At 43.3% G+C, this 23,864-nt stretch overlaps 1 protein-coding gene across 1 annotated transcript in view; it reads right to left on the bottom strand.

Moving 5' to 3' along the window:
• Positions 1 to 23,864, bottom strand: part of spryd3 (SPRY domain containing 3) — a 126,958-nt gene that overhangs the window by 1,958 nt on the left and 101,136 nt on the right. The window contains 3 exon segments of the mRNA XM_061904341.1: positions 1 to 2,312; positions 2,314 to 2,364; positions 23,358 to 23,500. The exon segment at positions 1 to 2,312 is cut by the window's left edge and continues 1,958 nt beyond it. Coding sequence (XP_061760325.1) covers positions 2,229 to 2,312; positions 2,314 to 2,364; positions 23,358 to 23,500 — 278 coding nt within the window. The 3' untranslated portion in view covers positions 1 to 2,228.

Raw genomic sequence — 23,864 nt, 5'->3', positions numbered from 1 at the left:
CCTTTGGCATCCTTTCGAATACGACGCCACAAGCTTGGCACACCTGCTTTTAGGTAGTTAAGCCCATTCCACTTTGCAGCACCTCTCAAATTCCATTAGATTAAACATGAAGCATTGGTTTTTATCCAGGATGTTTCTGTACATCGCTGCATTCATCTTAGTCTAATCAGGGAGGTCTCTGTCAGCGCTACAGCATTCCTCTGTGGAGAGACAGGAGAACCTTCCAGAAGAACAACCATCTCTGCAGCAATAAATAAATTTAACTTGGTTGAGTGAATGCCAGGCATCATTTTTGGAGGAAACAGGCACTCCTAGTGATCACGATCTTGAACCCTTTTTTTGTTTTTGTTTTTAGATTAAAGATTATGTATGTAATATTTTTTTACTTACTATAGTGTATTATTTATTTATTCACTATTCTGTTAGAGAAAAAGGAAATGGGATAAAAACATATCCACAGTGTATATGTTTCTTTTACTTTTTATTCATAGCTGTATGTAGAAGTGTCTGATTGTACCTGCTGCTTTAATGTCCTTTGTGTTCTTTGATGTTTGATGTTTCCCTCTTACACACATGTAAGAGAGATGTGTACTATGGCTATGAGTTGTTTTTTTCCCTTGGCCTCAGTCTGCACCCCCTCTCCAGGGCCCAGGCTAACACTGATTTTTTTTATCTTATTTAATCTTCTATTTTTTTCTCCCACCCTCCCCTTGTTTACCTGTATCTCATCTTTTTTGTAAGGGGCGCTGGAAGCCAGCAGACCCATCAGCGATCCTGTTCTGTCTCCCTGTAATGTTTGTCTGATCTTGAATGGGATTGTGCTGAAAATGTTAATTTTCCTGAAGGAACTCTCCTGACGGAATAAATAAAGTACTATCTAATCTAATGATATGAAAATGGGTGGGATTAAATAAACTCTGCTTCTTCCTACTCCTTTTCGGACATACTGTAATGAAACTACTGGAAATATGTGAAGCCTTACATTGTATCATATGCATGTTCGAAATAAACTGAAACTGAACTGAACAGTGAAGCATGGTGGTGGCAGCATCAGACTGGGGGGATATTTTTTAGCGGCAGGAACTTAGAGACTAGTTAGGATAGAGAGAAAGATGAATGCAGTAATGTACAGAGACATCCTGGATGAAAAACAATGCTTCATGTTGAATCCAATGGAGCTTGACAGGTCCTGCAAAGAAAAATGGGCAAAAGTGCGTCATGTTCAAAAATACTTGAGGCTGTAATTGCTGCCAAAGGAAAGAAAAATTAATGTATTCAATTTTGGAATTAGACTGACATAACATAATGGGACTGTGAATACTTTCCAGGCACACTCTAGTCTAGTTTTGTGGCACCAAACATCTTGAGTAAATCTTTACAGTGTTCAGCTTACAAACACACAAACCATCTGAGAATGAGATGTAACATAACATGAGTAACAAGGTCAGAGTGTTGCACTTCAAATTATTCAACACCTTTGTAAATTACAATAAAAAAAAAAATATGGCCAATAAAAATAATTTATACAAAAATAATTAATAAGTAACATTTACAGTAAGGGTTAATAAACTTTTGAAGTGCATTAAACCAGAATGCGTCCCTTTTGGCTCTGTGGTTGTTTTTGTGACAGCATGACGTACGTAAAGTTCTCTCTTTCAACACAACTTCAAGCAAATAAAAACCAAAAAAAAGAACATTCCCTGATTGCTTTGCGCTGAACATCGATTAAAGTGTTTGCATGTGAAGAAAACATACCTGACGAAGTGGCTCCGAGCATCTTGATGTGGTTGCAGCAAAGCCATGCGCAGAAAACATTTGGGGGTAACAATGACTAGGATGGCATGTCTGTGCTCGGCCGCTAGAGGGCGCGCTCTGCCAAAGCGAGAGAGAGGGCGAGAGAAGGGTGGTGAGAGAGGCCCGGAGGAAAGACATGGCACTAGTCAGCTTTCCTTGGAGTCTCCTCAAATGTAATAAAAGTGGAGCGAGGTTGCCAGACCTCAGCGATGACAGCCGCACACAGCTGACAGAGAACACATTGCACTGGATTTACAACCCAGGGGATTCCAAGCGTCGCAGTCATCTGAAGTGCCGGGATGGTGGGGACATTTCCAAGAAAGCACGGGTTCTTGAATAAGTGGGCTGAGTGGGGGCCTGCGTGCCTACTGGGGCCCCTGCTCTGCGGCACAGCCAGCTGTTCGGCAGAGAGCTCGTTGGCGAGGGCGTCCAGCTCATCCGCTGAGAGGATGGAGGTCCACCTTGACCTTCTCGCCGTTACTCAGCATCCCCACGGTGGGGTAGAGGCCGCCGGGGGGGAAGCGCCATCTCTCTCCGACCCACGAGCTTCCTGTTTCTCGTGAAAAACACCTGGAGGACACAAGGACAGGAGAAAGTTCACTTCCTCTCTATCTGTACAGCTTGATTCATTTGGAACACGTTTGCATTTGGATTAATCTTGATTAATTACAGTTCCAGAGGTGTCACAAAAAACATTCATGAAGTTTGTTTTTTTTATGAATTTATTATGGGTCTACTGGAAATGTGACCAAATCTGCTGGGTCAAAAGTATACATACAGTAATGTTAATATTTAGTTACATGTCCCTTGGCAAGTTTCACTGCAATAAGGCACTTTTGGTAGCCATCCACAAGCTTCTGGCAAGCTTTAGGTTGAGTTTTTGGCCACTCCTCTTGACAAAATTGGTGCAGTTCAGCTACATTTGTTGGTTTTCTGACATGGACTTGTTTCTTTAGCATTTTTAAGTCAGGACTTTGGGGAGGTCATTCTAAAACCTTAAATCTACCCTGATTTAGCCATTCCACTTTTGACGTGTGTTTGGGGTCATTGTCCTGTTGGAACACCCAAGTGTGCCCAAGACCCAACCTCAGGGTTGTCCTGAAGAATTTGGAGGTAATACTCCTTTTGTCCCATTTACTCTGTAAAGCACTAGTTCTATTGGCAGCAAAACAGGCACAGAGGATAATACTACCACCACCATGATTGACGGTAGGCTTGGTGTTCCTGGGAGTTAATAAAATTAAATATTAACATTGCTGTATGTATACTTTTGACCCAGCAGATTTGGTCACATTTTCAGTAGACCCATAATAAATTCATAAAAGAACCAAACTTCATGAATGTTTTTGTGACCAACAAGTATGTGCTCCAATCACTCTATCACAAAAAGTAAGAGTTGTAGAAATTCTTAAAAAACTCAAAACAGCCATGACATTATGTTCTTATTAACTTTTAACCATGACTGTATGTACATTATATATATATATATATATATATATATATATATATATATATATATATATATAAACTTATTACATAGTCATTATAGGGCAGGGTTCGGCAACCTTTACCACTCAAAGAGCCATTTTGACCCGTTTCACAAAATAAAGAAAACAATGGGAGCCACAAAACTCTTTTGAAATTTAATATGAAATAATACTGCATACAGAGATTTTTTTAACTATGTCCTATGTATAAACCAGGGGTCTCAGACACGCGGCCTGCACCTTAATATAAAAATGTAATGATAGTGTGGCCCGCAAGTTTTTTATGAACGCCGCTTGACAGCATCACACTTGCCAACCATCCCGAATATTCTGAGAGACTACCGAATGTCAGATCAACCATTCTCGCAAATGTTCGCAGAATTTCCCTCGACTAACAATAATAAGGGCATCCTATGAAGGTGCTGCCTTTGACGCCCTCGACAACACGTCCAGTCAGCTTTCCAGTCCAGTCACATGTCGTACGAGGTTTCTGCAGACACACGCAAACGATTGCAAGGCATACTTGTTCAACAGCCATACAGGTTACACAGAGGGTTGTGATATAAACTGGGTATTTGTTCTTTTATGTTTATGTTGTGTTACAGTGGTGATGTTCTCCCAAAATGTGTTTGTCCTTCTTGTTTGGTGTGGGTTCACAGTGTGGTGCATATTAGTAAGAGTGTTAAAGTTGTTTATATTACAACCCTCAGTGTAACCTTTATGGCTGTTGAACAAGTATGCGTTGCTGTCGCTTTTGTGTGTTAACAGAGGCTGAACATAAAATGACCAGTCGGCATGTAAAAGCGGGCGCGACGACATGTTGTAGAGGAGGTTAAAGACATTGCCATCACTGCACACCCTCAGTATTCTAGTCCAGGTGAAAATTGGAGAATGTAATCCTCGGGTGATTTCTGAGAGAGGCACTAAAATCCGGAAACCTCACGGAATAGTCGTTGGGGTCGGCAATTTAGCAGCTGAGCCACATTAAAGTGATCAAAGAGACGCATGCGGCTCCGGAGCCGCGGGTTGCCGATCCCTGTTATAGGGTATATTGTGTGTAGAATTTTGCCCAAAAATACATACATACCATTCTGGAAAAGGGCTGTAACATAACAAAATGTGGAAAAAGCGAAGCACTGTAAATACTTTCTGTATTTCACTAGCAACATGTAAATGGTACGTGTAGTAAATCAGGAAACAGATTTCCACACAAACATTGGGGTTATTGTCTTTGTGCTAACTTGTGAAGTGAAGTGAATTATATAGCGCTTTTTCTCTAGTTACTCAAAGCGCTTTACATAGTGAAACCCAATATCAACTTTTTTTTTTTTACATTTAAACCAGTGTGGGTGGCACTGGGAGCAGGTGGGTAAAGTGTCTTGCCCAAGGACACAACGGCAGTGACTAGGATGGTGTAAGCGGGGGATCGAACCCTCAAGTTGCTGGCACGGCTGCACTACCAACCGAGCTATACCGCCCCTTGTGGTACTTTGTCATTAAATAGAGGCATATTGTCTGAATCGAAGTGTTATAAAATACTGAGTGTTTGAGTAATTATAATTTCACACTTTTGTGAGCCACTATAAATCAGCTAGCGAACTACTGGTTGGAGACCCTTGCTTCAGTGAGGTGACGTCACTGAATGATGGTGGAGGCGATTTTTTTGTGAATGTCAACATGACTACAGCAGTGACAGGTAGTCTGTCCTAAAATATGTGTTGTGGCAAAAAGTGATTGTCTGCCAAATAAAGGATTGCGTTATGTCCGTGGTTATTATAATGATAAGCAGGGCCGCCCCTCCCTATATACAGATCACATGCTGTGTATATGACCCCGTTTTGTGTGAACTAACACATGTTTAATGTCAACTAATGAATGACAGGACGCTTCATATGTCATTTTACTGCAAACATATTCCTATCCCCTTCCTGCGATATTCTATTTTTTTTAGTTTCACCTTAAGTGTTAAATCCATCATATGGTAGCGCCAGAACTGTTGACTTGCTGAAAAATATATTTTATGTCCTATATAACCCTAAATTACTTTATGATGCCTGTCAAAAAGTGATTTAAAGTGATATTACTTATTACTGACACGTCTTCTCTGGTTTAAAATGACTGAATCTCATTTTGTAGAGTTACATATGTCATATTAAAGCCAGTTTAGTATGCTTTACTTATAGAAGTACCCATTAAAAAGCTGAAATGTTCCAATAATGTAGGTGCCTGCCAAAATATTATTAGGGATAATTTCTTATTATTAACCCATCTTAAGGACTTGACCTCAGTTATAAGCAGGCCCAGACAGAATCAGCAGGGACAGAGGTCCTGCTGATTTTCCACAGATATGTGCTGCTATAGGCAAATTTATATTGATTTATGAACAAGAAATAACACTCAGCTGAATTCCCCAGATTTTCCCCGTGGATTACCGCAAAAAACTATGAAAAAATATGCAGATTCCTTATGGGTCTGGATATGAGGGATATATATAACATAGCTAATACACTTGAGATTTGGAATACCTATCTTTTTACCAAGCAATCAAACTTTGACCATCATTTCTTAACAAAACGTAGATTTTCAAAATGGTGTTTTATAAAGAATGTCAAATAACAATCCTAATATTTGTTAAAGCGGGTGAAGAAGAAGAGGGTATAGAGTTGAAGGAGATGAAGAGAAAGCAAAGAAGACAGACATTTTAAGCATATCTTACAAGAAAATGTGTTAATCTAAATTCAATTTGAAGTTAAAAACCTAACCCAACCATAACAAACCAGACAAGATGTGTCAGAAAACGATTTTACTTTAAATACATTTTCAGCATGTAGTTATAGGATATTTTAAATGTTTTAAAAAGCTTCTTCAAAAAGTAAACAGTACTAAATAAACTTCAAGTATACAGGTGAAACTCAAAAAGTTTGTGTATCGTGCATAATTCCATTCATATCAGCAATTCAATTTCAAATGTGAAACGAATATGTGACATAAACTCACTTACACGTAAAGTGATATGTGTCAAGTCTTTGTGATCATTTTGATGATTACGCCTTACAGTATTTGAAAACACATTTTTCTGAACTTTTCATTTCATGTGTTTCATTAACTCTATGCCATTATTATCACAACTATATCAAAAGAAGGGTTGAAATATATTGAGTTACATGTTATGAGCTTATATCATACATTAGTTTCACCTTGTAAATGTAATTGCTGGAATAAACAACCCTTTGCACTGTATTCCATTTTTATTTAGTTTTACCTGTATGTAACTTACCAAACTGAGATTCAGTCATTTTAAACCAGAAAGTAAGTGTCAACTATATATGACTTAAAAAACACTTCTTTGTCAGGCACTATACTGTAATTTAGGGGTTATACAAGACATAAAATATATGTTATGTTTTGTAGTTTTTTAAGCTTTCTTAATTTTATAGGTAACACAATCAATGACATCAATGACCGGCAACAGACATCTGTTTTAAATGACTTTCATCATAACACAACATCCCAGATGATATTGCAAGACCAACAGGCACACCATTGTCAGCGCAATAAGGAGAATTTTTGCAGGCAGACGAGAGAAAGAAAGCAGAAGCCAGCCAGGATCAAGGTGTAACCATACACTAAAGTTAAACTTCTATGGAGTCAGTATCTCTACAATGTTAAATCCTGGACGTATCCATGTGTATATTGATAGTTAAGTGCTTTTCTATTCTATATAATGTTAATACTTTCACTACTGCAACTTTGAACACTTTTCAACAATGGAGGCTCAAGCTGGCTGCGGTTAGCCATGCTACGAGGGACATTGCAAACATAATAACGGATTATAGAACTAACTGTTCCATTGCAAAACACAGTAAGAAGTTTTCAAGAAAACCATTCTTTATATTGCCGCAGGACGCTGACACTATTGTCTTGCATGAGAAGGCTAAACTATCTACACGACTCGAGCTAAAATTGCTCGAGTTGTGTAGATAGTTTAGCCTTCTCATGTAAGACAATTTCATTCACACATTTCTAACCTACTGTTATTACTTACCGTTTCATTGTCTGCTCCATTGCCATATATAGTGTTCATCTTGAATGTCATTAAAAGTAGTATTATGGAATATCCATCTTTTGGTGAACATTTGGGGGAAGCAGGACTCTTCCTAGCACACACTCAAGGCGACTTCTTCACAGTTGAAGGCACATTGACGCGAAAAATAAAAGTTAAAAGTAAGGCACATTTTCACTTCAGATGAGGCTGAGAGTTTGTATCGTGACTTAAAACAACCAATAACGGCATTTTTGGTCTTTGTATCGCACTTTGGTTGTACCTCATAAATAAAATGACGGGTTCACACAAAGCTCCTCTCTGAGCTGCTACCTTACCGTGGTAGAGGAGTTTGCGTGTCCCAATGATCCTAGGAGCTATGTTGTCTGGGGGTTTTCATGCCCCCTGGTAGGGTCTCCCAAGACAAACAGGTCCTAGGTGAGTGATCAGACAAAGAGCAGCTCAAAGACTTCTATGGAATTACAACGAAATGAACCCAGATTTCCCTCGCCCGGACGTGGGTCACCGGGGCCCCGCTCTGGAGCCAGGCCCGGAGTTGGGGCACGATGGCGAGCGCCTGGTGGTCGGGCCTGTTCCCATGGGGCCCGGCCGGGCACAGCCCGAAGAGGCAACGTGGGTCATCCCTCCAATGGGCTCACCACTCATGGGAGGGGCCATAGAGGTCGGGTGCATTGTGAGCTGGGCGGCAGCCGAAGGCAGGGCACTTGGCGGTCCGATCCTCGGCTACAGAAGCTAGCTCTTGGGACGTGGAACGTCACCTCACTGGGGGGGAAGGAGCCTGAGCTAGTGCGCGAGGTAGAGAAGTTGCGGCTGGATATAGTCGGACTCACCTCGACGCACAGCAAGGGCTCTGGAACCAGTTCTCTCGAGAGGGACTGGACCCTCTTCCACTCTGGCGTTGCCGGCAGTGAGAGGCGACGGGCTGGGGTGGCAATTCTGGTTGCCCCCCGGCTCAAAGCCTGTACGTTTGAGTTCAACCCAGTGGACGAGAGGGTAGCTTCCCTTCGCCTTCGGGTGGGGGGACGGGTCCTGACTGTTGTTTGTGCTTACGCACCAAACAGCAGTTCAGAATACCCACCCTTTTTGGGTACACTCGAGGGAGTACTGGAAAGTGCTCCTCCGGGTGATTCCCTTGTCCTACTGGGAGACTTCAACGCTCATGTTGGCAACGACAGTGAAACCTGGAGAGGCGTGATTGGGAAGAATGGTCGCCCGGATCTAAACCCGAGTGGTGTTTTGTTATTGGACTTTTGTGCTCGTCACAGTTTGTCGATAACAAACACCATGTTCAAACATAAGGGTGTCCATATGTGCACTTGGCACCAGGACACCCTAGGCCGCAGTTCCATGATCGACTTTGTAGTTGTGTCATCGGATTTGCGGCCTTATGTTTTGGACACTCGGGTGAAGAGAGGGGCGGAGCTTTCTACCGATCACCACCTGGTGGTGAGTTGGCTGCGATGGTGGGGGAGGATGCCGGACAGACCTGGCAGGCCCAAGCGCATTGTGAGGGTCTGCTGGGAACGTCTGGCAGAGTCTCCTGTCAGAGAGAGTTTCAATTCACACCTCCGGGAGAACTTTGAACATGTCACGAGGGAGGTGCGGGACATTGAGTCCGAGTGGACCATGTTCCGAACCTCTATTGTCGAGGCGGCTGATTGGAGCTGTGGCCGCAAGGTTGTTGGTGCCTGTCGTGGCGGTAATCCCAGAACCCGTTGGTGGACACCAGCAGTGAGGGATGCCGTCAAGCTGAAGAAGGAGTCCTATCGGGTTCTTTTGGCTCATAGGACTCCGGAGGCAGTGGACGGGTACCGACGGGCCAAGCGGTGTGCAGCTTTAGCGGTCGCGGAGGCAAAAACTCGGACATGGGAAGAGTTCGGGGAAGCCATGGAAAACGACTTCCGGACGGCTTCGAAGCGATTCTGGACCACCATACGGCGCCTCAGGAAGGGGAAGCAGTGCACTATCAACACCGTGTATGGTGCGGATGGTGTTCTGCTGACTTCGACTACGGATGTTGTGGATCGGTGGAGGGAATACTTCGAAGACCTCCTCAATCCCACCAACACGTCTTTCTTTGAGGAAGCGGTGCCTGGGGAATCTGTAGTGGACTCTCCTATTTCTGGGGCTGAGGTCGCTGAGGTAGTTAAAAAGCTCCTCGGCGGCAAGGCCCCGGGGGTGGATGAGATCCGCCCGGAGTTCCTTAAGGCTCTGGATGTTGTGGGGCTGTCTTGGTTGACAAGACTCTGCAGCATCGCGTGGACATCGGGGGCGGTACCTCCGGATTGGCAGACCGGGGTGGTGGTCCCTCTCTTTAAGAAGGGGGACCGGAGGGTGTGTTCCAACTATCGTGGGATCACACTCCTCAGCCTTCCCGGTAAGGTTTATTCAGGTGTACTGGAGAGGAGGCTTCGCCGGATAGTCGAACCTCGGATTCAGGAGGAACAGTGTGGTTTTCGTCCTGGTCGTGGAACTGTGGACCAGCTCTATACTCTCGGCAGGGTTCTTGAGGGTGCATGGGAGTTTACCCAACCAGTCTACATGTGCTTTGTGGACTTGGAGAAGGCATTCGACCGTGTCCCTCGGGAAGTCCTGTGGGGAGTGCTCAGAGAGTATGGGGTATCGGAATGTCTTATTGTGGCAGTCCGCTCCCTGTATGATCAGTGTCAGAGCTTGGTCCGCATTGCTGGCAGTAAGTCGGACACGTTTCCAGTGAAGGTTGGACTCCGCCAAGGCTGTCCTTTGTCACCGATTCTGTTCATAACTTTTATGGACAGAATTTCTAGGCGCAGTCAAGGCGTTGAGGGGTTCCGGTTTGGTGGCCACGGGATTAGGTCTCTGCTTTTTGCAGATGATGTAGTCCTGATGGCTTCATCTGGCCGGGATCTTCAGCTCTCACTGGATCGGTTCGCAGCCGAGTGTGAAGCGACCGGAATGAGAATCAGCACCTCCAAGTCCGAGTCCATGGTTCTCGCCCGGAAAAGGGTGGAGTGCCATCTCCGGGTTGGGGAGGAGACCCTGCCCCAAGTGGAGGAGTTCAAGTACCTAGGAGTCTTGTTCACGAGTGGGGGAAGAGTGGATCGTGAGATCGACAGGCGGATCGGTGCGGCGTCTTCAGTAATGCGGACGTTGTATCGATCCGTTGTGGTAAAGAAGGAGCTGAGCCGGAAGGCAAAGCTCTCAATTTACCGGTCGATCTACGTTCCCATCCTCACCTATGGTCATGAGCTTTGGGTCATGACCGAAAGGATAAGATCACGGGTACAAGCGGCCGAAATGAGTTTCCTCCGCCGGGTGGCGGGGCTCTCCCTTAGAGATAGGGTGAGAAGCTCTGCCATCCGGGAGGAGCTCAACGTAAAGCCGCTGCTCCTCCACATCGAGAGGAGCCAGATGAGGTGGTTCGGGCATCTGGTCAGGATGCCACCCGAACGCCTCCCTAGGGATGTGTTTAGGGCACGTCCAGCTGGTAGGAGGCCACGGGGAAGACCCAGGACACGTTGGAAAGACTATGTCTCCCGGCTGGCCTGGGAACGCCTCGGGATCCCCCGGGAAGAGCTAGACGAAGTGGCTGGAGATAGGGAAGTCTGGGCTTCCCTGCTTAGGCTGCTGCCCCCGCGACCCGACCTCGGATAAGCGGAAGGTGATGGATGGATGGATGGATGGATGGGTTCACACAAAGACCTTTGGGTAAGCCTTTACCCTATATAGAGATATCTGCAGACGTCACAGGTCAGAAAAATGTTACACAACTGACACATTTCAAACGCACCGTTTGGAAGAAGTCTGGAGTAAGGCAAGATTGTTTTGTAAATATCTCTGCAATTCTTCCACGGTATGATTTAAAATGTTCAGGACTTTTGCAAAACACAAATACACATAAGCAGGTACCAATAAATTAAAAAAGTAGTTTTTTTGCATAATAGGGAATTGCGGATAAACCGCGGGTCGGGCGGATAAACCGCGGGTCGGGCGGGTGACGTGACGAAAAAATAGATTTTAATTAGGTTCGGGCGGGTGGCGGTTAAACCACCCGAAAATATTTGATAAACATGGTTCTGGGATCGGTATCCTTTGCCATTCAAAGTGTCACAAAGCGAAGAAGACAACAGGAGACTCTAATATTCTCTAGAATGACTGCCGGCAGTCACCCATTTAATGAATATTAGGGCGTCCTATTAAGCCATTGCCTTAGACGCCTTCTACAACATGTACGATTTGCTTGTCAGTCCAACATCATGTTGTGTGTGGCTTCCGCAGCAACACGCACAGGACTGCAAGGCATACTGGGTGACACACAGTACACTAGTGGTTGTGATATAAACAATTTTTACCCAGACTCCTTTGTATCCATGATACTTCCCCCCCGTGCGTCTGTAAGGTGGGCGGGGTTGGGGGCGCTGGGGTGTAAAATATATTCAGGAAGTGTAACTGATACAAAGGATTATGGGTATTTGTTGTGTTGCGTTTATGTTCTGTTACTGTGAGGATGTTCTCCCGAAATGTGTTTATCAATCTTCTTTGGTGTGGCTTTACAGCGTGGCGCATATTAGTAAGTGTTAAAGTTGTTTGTATCACAACCAGCAGTGTACTCTGTATCACCCAGTATGCCTTTCAATCTTGTACGCGTGATTACGGAAGCTGCACACAACATGTTGCCGGATTAACAATCGTTTTGTACATGTTGTTGAAAGTGTATAGGGAATTGCTTCGCAGCACGTCCATTATCTTGTCATCAGGACGAACGCCAATTGCCAATTGGATATTCGCGAGAACGGTAGCGGCTCCAATTGTCTTCATTACTCTGTCAAACGAGTTTAAATAGCCCTGTAAGTGGTAAAGGTGGCCGACCTCTGATGTATTTCAGCGGGCGGGTGGATCCGGTTCTGATAGAATGATGGTTCGGGTGGACGGCGGGTGGATGACGACTTTGGTGATGCGGTTGCGGATGATATAATTGCCTATCCGCGCATCTCTAATAGGGACCCTTTAAAACTTGCAGCAAGGACATTTTGTAAGACGGTGACGCTTGTGTGTTTTTCTATATGTTACTAGGAGCTAACCTTGTTAAAGTCCAACTTTAAGACATGCAAAAGTGAACTGGGACGACCGAGCGGCCTGCTAAGCTGAAGTATTGTGTACCACTGCTCACCGCTTTAGAGTGAGATGTGAGATGGACGTGGCCCTTTGTCGGATGTAAAGTAGATGGTCCACTGATCAGTATTGTCTGATTTCCGTGAAAAACTACAGTATGTGTTTGGCCAATGCAGATTAATGCCTTCAAATGCCGATCACAAAAACCTGGCTGATACTTTATTTTTGGACTTTCCATTACAACAATAAACTGCATTTCTTACAAGTATAATTATCACCAGAAAACAAGGCTTTACGTGTTACACACCAGGAAAGAACGAACAGAAGCAGACAAGACATGCTAATTGTTAAACTAGTCGCTAAGCTAGTTTGAAAAAAACAAAATAAATAAGTGCTTAGTAAAGTTAAAAAAAGTGTAGGTGGAAGCGCGTGAACTATGAACAGGAAATAAACAAGTAGGTTAGTAGGAGTCTAAAGGAAGTACAACGGTGCTGTCATGATCCACAACCTGGATCATGTCATATTCTGGTTTTGATTCTGTTTGGTATCTCGTTTTGTTATTTGACTTCCTTAGTTCCCGGTGGCACTTCCTGTTTTGTTTCCGTTTCCTTAGCAACGCATTTGTGTCACCTGCCTTCTGTTTGATCACCCGCACCTGCCTTTAATTATTTATCTACTTATATAAGCCTGCCTTTGTTTGCCATTCGTTCTCGGACTTTAGTTTCCTTTACACGCAACAGGTGACGTCGCATTCCCGCATTGTGGTAAATACTATTCTTGTACTTGTTAGCTTCCACGCTATTCCTTTGTTTATTTCCCTAGCTCACATGCTAGCGTTCTTAGTTCCTTCTAGCTCCTATGCTAGTTCTGTTTGTTTTGCTTGTTAGTGCCTTCGTGCAAGTGTTTTGGTTCCTAGTCTGTTTTATAGTGTTATAAATAAATCATCATTCCTACCTTCACGCTGTGTTCCATCTCCGCTGCACCCACAGGAGAGCGCAACCACGCCACGATGCCACCCAAGCGTCACAGGTGCTCTGTTGCGGTGAAGCGACCATGAATACACGTAAAGGGAGGGCGGATCGATCCATATATCGGTATTGTCGATACCATGGGTTGTATCAGTTTATGATCAATACTAGAGTGATTAACTCAGTATTTTTACTTTTACAAAATAAGTTGGGTTTTTTTTGGTTAATGTCTACAAACTCAGGTATTAAGGACCCCAAAAATTTAAATAACAGTGTCACAATCCACTGTCCTTGGTCATGTCTTGTTTTGGTTATTTTTCGCAGTTTAGTGTTCTGTTTTGGGTCCGTTTACTTTTCTTGTTGCCTTGGACACTGAATAGAAACCTGTTTTCTGTTCATAATTTGTAGTTTTAGCTGTCTCCTTAGTTAATCACTCCCCTTTATATACTTTGGTCACCAAGCAATGTTGCAATGTTGGCTCCATGCAATAGTTTATGTTATCTTATTTGTTTTGTTAATGCTATGCTAAGTCTCGACTGACGCTCCACGCACATGTTCCTGGCGCACACTGCATTTGTTTATTCTTTGCCTCTTGAGTATTAAAGCTGGGGTACCTAAATTATATTCTTTAACTAAAAAAAAAAATCATATTAGCATCATAGCATCATCGTAACAGTAATCATTTCTGAAAAAAATCATACGTCTGTGTGCTGTCTGTGCCTAACAATTAAGTATTCTAGTCAATAAAACCCAGGAAGACAAAATATTTTGTCTTCGTGGCGGTCAACCCCTCCAGATCCAACCAAAGGATTTAGAGAAAGCAGGGGTGAGCAGAGCCCACAAAGGAGCCTCCTCAATGACTGACATGATATATATTGAAGCGCGTGCACAGTGCAAACTTGTTTTCAGTAAAGCACGGCTGCCGAACGCCAACCTGAAAAGATCGCATGGGCTTGCTGTTACAGCATATACTGCAAAAAAAAATCCAAAAGAGGAAATCAAGGAAGAAGATAAATACGCTGTATGTCTAAAAAACCATACAGCCAAAACCTGAATTATTATTTAAATATCCTTCTTGAAAATGGCCTTGCAAATATATGTGTTGTCTTGTTTAATCATAAAAGATTCAGACAAGGCATGTTGGCTGAGTTCTTAAAGGGGAACATTATCACCAAACCTATGCAAGCGTCAATATATACCTTGATGTTGCAGAAAAAAGACCGTGTATTTTTTTAACCGATTTCCGAACTCTAAATGGGTGAATTTTGGCGAATTAAACGCCTTTCTGTTTATCGGTCTCGTAACGATGACGTCAGAGCGTGACCTCAACGAGGTAATACACCCGCCATTTTCATTTTCAACACATTACAAACACCGGGACTCAGCTCTGTTATTTTCCGTTCTTTCGACTATTTTTGGGAACTTTGGAGACATCATGCCTCGTCGGTGTGTTGTCGGAGGGTGTAACAACACTAACAGGGAGGGATTCAAGTTGCACCACTGGCAAGAAATCTGTCGCCAGACCCCCATTGAATGTGCCAGAGTGTCTCCACATTTTACCGGCGATGCTAAGACAGACATGACACAGAGATGTATGGATAACCTGCAGAAGCATTTGCAACGATTAAGTAAACTAAATCACGAAGTTGAGTTTTGTTGATGTTGTTGACTTATGTGCTAATCAGACATATTTGGTCGCAGCATGACTGCCAGCTAATCGATGCTAACATGCTGCGCTAATCAATGCTAACATGCTATTTACGCTAGCTGTATGTACATTTTAAACTAGATACCCACATTTAATGCGAAACAAACACTTACCAATCGACATATTTAAGTTGCTCCAGTGTCACAAGATGCGAAAGTCCTGATCGTTTGGTCCGCACATTTTACCGGCGATGCTAAGGCAGCCATGGTATGGGCCACTTCATTAGGTACACCCATGCTATGGCCGAATAGCGTCAATAGCTATTCCCTCAATAGCTTCAGTTTCTTCTTCAATTTCGTTTTCGCTATCTGCCTCCATACTCCGACCATCTGTTTCAATACATGTGTAATCTGTTCAATCGCTTAAACTGCTGAAATCCTAGTCTGAATCCGAGTTAATGTCGCTATATCTTGCTGTGGTAACCGCCATGTTGTTTGTATTGGCAGCCCTGTATGACGTCACAGGGAAATAGACGCATCGCAAATAGCGAAAAATCAAAAACTTTGATTGGCGACACTAAATTGGCCCTAGTGTGTGAATGTGAGTGTGAATGTTGTCTGTCTATCTGTGTTGGCCCTGCGATGAGGTGGCGACTTGTCCAGGGTGTACCCTGCGATGAGGTGGCGACTTGTCCAGGGTGTACCCCGCCTTCCGCCCGTTGTAGCTGAGATAGGCGCCAGCGCCCCCCGCGACCCCGAAAGGGAATAAGCGGTAGAAAATGGATGGATGGATGGAAAAACTTTAAAGCTTTTTGTAGGGATATTCCGGGAGGTGTAAAATTTTGAAAAAAACTTCGAAAAATAAAACAAGCCACCGGGAACTGATTTTTATTGTTTTTAACTCTTTTGAAATTGTGATAATGTTCCCCTTTTAAGTTTACTGCACAAGGTGCTCATCAAAAACATCCCGTTACTGTGCACGATCTGCACTACTGTGGCATGCTGGGTAATGGAATTCTTGTGTTACCTAGCTCATAACATCGCTATGTATCTGCCTAAGGCCATCTAGAAGGCCTTACTGACAACAACTCCTGATCTGATTGTATGTCCCCGTTCACTTACAGTGCATAGACGCCAGCATTGTTCATTCTGAAGGCTCTGAGCTGATTTGGTAGACATCGTAACATAAGCTAGCAGAATTCTGATTGGATAAAAACTCTATAACTTAAAAACAACACCGCTGGAAGGAGCATAATATGACACAAAGAGAATATGAATATTTTTTAGATATTTAAGGAAAGTAAATAAAAAAAATACTTTTAAAATACTTTTAATTATGATCATGATTTCTGGTTGTTAGGCCAGCAGAGAAGGCCTTGCTGGCCCTGACGGCACACCACTGGTCAACAGCCTATGCATGTGCATGTACAACTCTCGTGCGTAATATTGTGCACTTCCAAGGAGGAGGAGAATGAGAGGGACTATCAGCGAGGTGTGCAGGTGTGCCGAGTGTGGGGTGGGAGTTACAGTTTGAATTCTGCATGGTGACACAAGATTCAAGTACCCGAATTTTAAAAGACTTTCCTTAACTGCACACTGCTTCTTGCTATCCTTCCACATCTTGGGAAAAACAACCCTCGCAAACATGCGACCAGAAAGTGATAAATAGATGGTAGTAGGGGTGCAACGATTTGTCAACACTGTCAAAAATAAAATATGTCACTGGCAAATTAATTTGTAGACAATAGTCGTAACGTCATCACTCCTATTTTCCTGAAGGGACGTGAGTCAGCGCAGCCACTCAAAGAACATCGGGGGTGAAAATATGTTCAGTGTGGGAAATTTTCATCTCTTTCTTGTTTAATACATTAATACCTTGCTCGTTTTGCAAAGCAGATCTTTTTAATTAGTTTGCATGTTCTCCCCGTGAATGCGTGGGTTCCCTCCGGGTACTCCGGCTTCCTCCCACTTCCAAAGACATGCACCTGGGGATAGGTTGATTGGCGACACTAAATTGGCCCTAGTGTGTGAATGTGAGTGTGAATGTTGTCTGTCTATCTGTGTTGGCCCTGCGATGAGGTGGCGACTTGTCCAGGGTGTACCCCGCCTTCCGCCCGATTGTAGCTGAGATAGGCGCCAGCGCCCCCCGCGACCCCGAAAGGGAATAAGCGGTAGAAAATGGATGGATGGATGGATTATAATACATCTGTGATAGAAGAGAATATAAAGGGGGGAAATGTCAGACATCTGGAGGATGCGCTCTCAACTGGGTGATAAAGTGAGCTTGTTACCTTGTGATGTTGTTTAAAAAATATATTTAACTATCATTTTAGACAAAGTCCACCATACTCTTTCCATAACAATTCAAGTACTTTTTAAAGCAGCGTCAATTTGCAGTGAAATGAAGAAAGGCAAAGTAAGAAACGTCAATCACACATACACACGCACACACAAAAATACACGCACGCACACGCACACACACACACACACACACACACACACATTGTTGTATTTTCTGCCTTCTTGACCTCCAAAAAATGCCAACCTCTTCAGGACCACCCTTTCTAGATATATAAATATTTTTATTTACAACATTAATAATATATACATACTATGCAAATATACAAAAGGTAAGCCTTTAGTTAATACTTTTTTTTTGTATTTTTTGCTTGTAATGTGTTTTTCATCTTCATTATTTAGTTAAAGTTATTACAGTGTGTCTCTATATAAATAATACATTTTTTAAAATGAATTTTGGCCTAAGGGGGCACATTTCCATTTCTTACACACACTTATTATAACATATGTTGGCCGGAGGGGGAACACTTCAAATGTTTACACCCACTTGTCTTTTCATATGTTGACCAGAGGGGAAGCACTTTTAAAATCCCTCCTTTTTGGGACCACCCTAACTTTGATAGATTTCACCACCAGTGGTGCAAATAAGAGATTCTCTATTAGATGCAATGGTTTTCCGTATGGGCTTCACGGTGTGAGAGGGGTTAGTGCGTCTGCCTCACAATACGAAGGTCCTGCAATCCTGGGTTCAAATCCGGGCTCGGGATCTTTCTGTGTGGAGTTTGCATGTTCTCCCCGTGAATGCGTGGGTTCCCTCCAGGTACTCCGGCTTCCTCCCACCTCCAAAGACATGCACCTGGGGATAGGTTGATTGGCAACACTAAATTGGCCCTAGTGTGTGAATGTTGTCTGTCTATCTGTGTTGGCCCTGCGATGAGGTGGCGACTTGTCCAGGGTGTACCCCGCCTCCCGCCCGATTGTAGCTGAGATAGGCGCCAGCGCCCCCCGCGACCCCGTAAGGGAGAAAGTGGTAAAAAATGGATGGATGGATGGATGGTTTTCCGTATTGGAACCATGATTTTGGTCCTAGCTTGTTCACCGGTCCTCATATGGAAGGTACTTTTCCCTGTTGATGTCTCAAGCAGGGTGGAAATACAAGGACAAACACACGCACATGCACGCGCACACACGCACGCACACACGCACACACGCACGCACGCACGCACACACACACACACACACACACACACACACACACACACACACACACACACACACACACACACACACACACACACACACACACACACACACACACACACACGCGCACACAAAACATTAGGCACATATGTGTTGGTATCATAAGATTAAACGTAAACTATTACATAGCTAAAATGTTAAGAATTATTTAATGAGACAATTCTATACATTGAGTCTATTAGATTGATACAAATGTCAGCAGTTAATCAATGGTCAATAATCAACAATATACCTGTCTACAGCGTTTTTAACACATCATCACAAAATGCGTGTTTTTTTTTAGCAAGTTACATAGTTTTTTTGGTGTATTATTGTTTGTTGATATTGCTCCTGTGTTAAATGTCCTTTGGATTTTAAATAAAAAACAGTATACTTTTTTTTCAGAACTTTGCCTGTCCTTTCTTGTAAAAGGACACAAGTTTAATAGTTATTTTGGTAACAGCCAAATGAGCATCATAGTTACAGTATAAATACATCTTTTTAAGTGAATTACTCAATTTTGTTGTTAGCACATACCTGAATTAACTCAAGTTGAATTTAAAAATCGATGGCTAAATTACAGCCGTTAAATTTGTGTCCGCTTTATAAACTGATTAATATACTAATTGCTAAGACAGTCAATGACTTGCTGACTATCAAAATAGTTGTTAGACGCAGCTCTCGATGATAGTTTGCTTTTGTTTAGTTATTGTGTATTATTTACAATATTTTGATAAGATAACTGTACAATATTTAATAAAAACATAATATGAAAATTGTTTGAATATTATGTTGATACTGTCCTGTGTTTTTTTCAATTTTAATTGTGATAAAAATGTACAGATAACACATGTGAACGATGTCCGCCCATCTTACTCATGGATGATTGATATCGTAAATGACAGCATAAAACCCTGATCGGGCTAAACCGTGATTCTGATGTCATCAGTTCTACTGATCCTCAATCAGCATTATCATTCATTTGGCCAGTAATTACTACACATGTTATCATGTAAAATGCATTCAACAAGTGTGTGTGGCATATGTTGGCCTTAAACCCGGAATGTACATTTAGCTTTTGTCATATGTGAACTATCAATTAAAGAGATATGGTTCTTGAGCAGAATCTAATCAAATATTACACTTTTATTGCAATTTTTCTCATTATAACACTTCCAAAATGGAAAAAGAACGACAAACTAGCAATAGGATTTGGAGGAGTAGGACCTGGACCTCTGTAAATTGCTTGGCTAGCTTTAATAGCAAATATACATCGAGAAGTTCCCTACAGCCATAATTGTTCATACCAAAAATCTTGACCCAGGGCTAATTATTGAAGCCCGGTTACTGGCTAGACCCCGTACTAGGCGACTATAGGCAGGTTAATTGAACAGAGGTGTTAATTAGAGCATCTATGGTATTTTTAAAACATAAGAACCATGTGCGATGACACTCCTGCTTAACCATACGTGTGTTTTTCTTGACTAAAGTTATGGTAGACTGGTTTATTGTGTATGTTTTACAAAGTTTATTTTTTATTTTTGCAGTGTTTACGTTGTTGCCATTAAAGTTTTTGTATGGGTTTCATGTCCTCGTATTAACAGTGCCTAAATTATTTTAATACCTGCATGACAGTTAAAAATTTTCAAATGTTATTAAAAGCTGTGCCTGTATGTTTTACAATAGTCACCGTTTGACCATTAGACAAGTTATGTCTCCTTTATTTCTTATGGGAGATTATGGCAGTTGTGTATGTTGATCTGTACAGTTTCTAAACGATAATCTTAAAAGTCATTTTTTATAAGTAATTGCAGTATATATACATGAATCCTGATTAATTTGATATCTGACATACAGGTTCTATAGTTCTAGACTAAATCACATTGTAAACCAGGACTTACTGAAATGCCTTTCTCTGACATTGATTAAAATATTTTATTTTCCTAGTCTTTTTCTAAAAGTAGGACTAGGATCACACTCCTCAACCTTCCTGGTAAGATCTATTCAGGTGTACTGGAGAGGAGGCTACACCGGATAGTCGAACCTCGGATTTAAGAGGAACAGGGTGGTTTTCGTCCTGGTCGTGGAACTGTGGACCACCTCTATACTCTCGGCAGGGTCCTTGAGGGTGCATGGGAGTTATCCCAACCAGTCTACATGTGCTTTGTGGACTTGGAGAAGGCATTCGACCGTGTACCCAGGGAAGTCCTGTGGGGAGTGCTCAGAGAGTTTGGGGTAACGGACTGTCTTAGTGTGGCGGTCCGCTCCCTGTATGATCAGTGTCAGAGCTTGGTCCGCATTGCCGGAGGTAAGTCCGACCCGTTTCCAGTGAGGGTTGGACTCCGCCAAGGCTGCCCTTTGTCACCGATTCTGTTCATAACTTTTATGGACAGAATTTTTAGGCGCAGTCAAGTTTGGTGGCTGCAGGATTAGATGTCTGCTATTTGCAGATGATGTGGTCCTGATGGCTTCAACTGGCCAGGATCTTCAGCTCTCATTGGATCGGTTCGCAGCCGAGTGTGAAGCGACTCGGATGAGAATCAGCACCTCTAAGTCCGAGTCCTTGGTTTTCGCCCGGAAAAGGGTGGAGTGCCATCTCCAGGTTGGGGAAGAGATCTTGTCCCAAGTGGAAGAGTTCAAGTACCTTGGAGTCTTGTTCACAAGTGAGGGAAGAGTGGATCGTGAGTCGACAGGCAGATCGGTGCGGCGTATTCAGTAATGCGGACGCTGTATGGATCCGTCGTGGTGAAGAAGGAGCTGAGCCGGAAGGCAAAGCTCTCAATTTACCGGTCGATCTACGTTCCCATCCTCATCTATGGTCATGAGCTTTGGGTCATGACCGAAAGGACAAGATCACAGGTACAAGCGGCCGAAATTAGTTTTTTCCGCGGGGTGGCGGGGCTCTCCCTTAGAGATAGGGTAAGAAGCTCTGTCATCCGGGAGGAGCTCAAAGTAAAGCCGCTACTCCTCCACATCGAGAGGAGCCAAATGAGGTGTTTCGGGCATCTGGTCAGGATGCCACCCGAACACCTCCCTAGTGAGATGTTTCGGGCACGTCCAACCGGTAGGAGGCCACGGGGAAGACTATTTCTCCCAGCTGGCCTGGGAACGCCTCAGGAACCTTCGGGAAGAGCTGGACGAAATGGCTGGGGAGAGGTAAGTCTGGGCTTCTCTGCTTAGGCTGCTGTCCCCGCGACCCGACAGCAGCCGGAAAAAGATGGATAGATGGATGGATGGACTAGAGCTAATTCAGGTGTAAATACAAACTTAAGTTAAACCAGGAATTGATTCATATTATGGCCAAAACGTTGTTCAGCGTCACTGGGAAGTTTGAGTCTCTCCCAGCTCGCTTTGGGTAAGAGGTGGGGTACTGTGGACTTTGGACTGATCTTTTGTCAATCACAGGATTGTCATGATAATAATCCAATCATTAAAACAGTAAGAATTCTAATCCATCCATCCATCCAGTTTCTACCACTTGTCCCGATTGGGGTCCAATTGTCTGGTGGAACCTCACTGCTAACCAGAGATCACGTTTAAATTTAGTGTATGGCCTACACTGTTATTACAAGTTAAATATCAACATTGTGTGCACCGTGTTCAGCATCAGCACAAGTTATAGAATATTTGATTCCAGAAGAAAAGTGTGTCTCTCCTGCTCTAAGCAACACTACAGCGTCACCATTGTGTTGTTTGCGCTCACTGCAGAAAAATTGCAATTGCGTCATTTAATGTGAAAATGCCATTAGTTTCCCGTCTAGTTGCAGCCAAATATAATTGGGTTGTGTGTTACGTATTCCCTGGCTGGGTGACAGAGTTAAATAAATAGGCGACAAGTGTGATGTCAGTCAAGTCAATGTTTACAGTACATGTCTCTACCAAGTCAGCCAGTGATCAAATATTATCCAGCTGTTATGAAAAGAACATCAAGACACTGTTCAGCGTTCATACAAAAGGGCTTCTTTCCAACTCAGAGAGCAAACACAGACGCACTAAAACAACATGTGAAGTAGTGTGAAGTGTGTGTCTCACATATCAAACATTTCAGGTACCACCCACTTGAAAAGGAGAGGCTTAGATGCTATTGTGAGTGGAACTGGCGTCATACGTTTTCAACAATCTCGGTAACATGGCGCTGCAGTGCGTGTATAGGGACAGTTGCGCACACGCACGCACGCACGCACGCACGCACGCACGCACGCACGCACGCACGCACGCACGCACGCACGCACGCACGCACGCACGCACGCACGCACGCACGCACGCACGCACGCACGCACGCACGCACGCACGCACGCACGCACGCACGCACGCACGCACGCACGCACGCACGCACACACACACACACACACACACACACACACACACACACACACACACACACCTACCAATGGCCCGACCAACCCTTGACATCCTCAGACACGTGCAGCCCCGCCAACAAAGGCCCCTGATGTCAGGGAGCAGTGCATTGAGGGTAATGTGTTCTGCTAAGTAAATATTGACAAAATCCTAGGACTTTTCTGTTCTCACCCACTTGGATTTTATCAGCATATTCACAGACTCACACCCACTCAGTGACCCCTCCAACCTGCTAACACAGGCGTGCAGCCACCCTGCCAGTTAGACCAGCAAGAATACTTGAAGTTGATGGGATAAAATTTAGTGCTCCTGGCATGCCATACCATGTCCTTATTGTTGCTCCCAAGACACCTATCCTGTTGAAGACCGTGTATGGAGGACATGTGAAAAAAATGTGCTGTGTTCCCTTACCATGACCTTCCTAACATCCTGTCCCGCCTCTCTGTCACCATCTTCCTCCTCATCCACCTCCTTGTCCAAATTCAGATACACAATTTTCTGAATGTCCGCTTGACCAGAAAAGACTTCCATCTGATCCCAGTCATCTGCATCGCCTGCAGGGGATTTAACACAAGTTCACCGCCAAATACTGTATATACACAGTATATATACACAATTACATGACCTGTGTTCAAACTAGCGGTGTAACAATACCAATATCTTGGTACCGGTACTAAAATGATTTAGATACTTTTCGGTACTTTTCTAAATGAAGGGGACCACAAAAAAATTGCATTATTGGCTTTATTTTAAGAAAAAATCTAACGGTACATTAAACAGATGTTTCTTATAGCAATTAAGTCATTAAATAAAAAAGTGAACGTATTAGACAACTTGTCTTTAAGTAGTAAGTAAACAAAACAAGGCTCCTAATTAATCTGCTGACGTATTCAGTAACATATTGTATCATTTATCATT

This window comes from Nerophis ophidion, linkage group LG06 (genome assembly GCF_033978795.1).
Source record: "Nerophis ophidion isolate RoL-2023_Sa linkage group LG06, RoL_Noph_v1.0, whole genome shotgun sequence".
Taxonomy (NCBI): domain Eukaryota; kingdom Metazoa; phylum Chordata; class Actinopteri; order Syngnathiformes; family Syngnathidae; genus Nerophis; species Nerophis ophidion.
The sequence above is the reverse complement of the archived record's forward strand: the minus strand, read 5'-3'. Positions and strand labels throughout refer to the sequence as shown.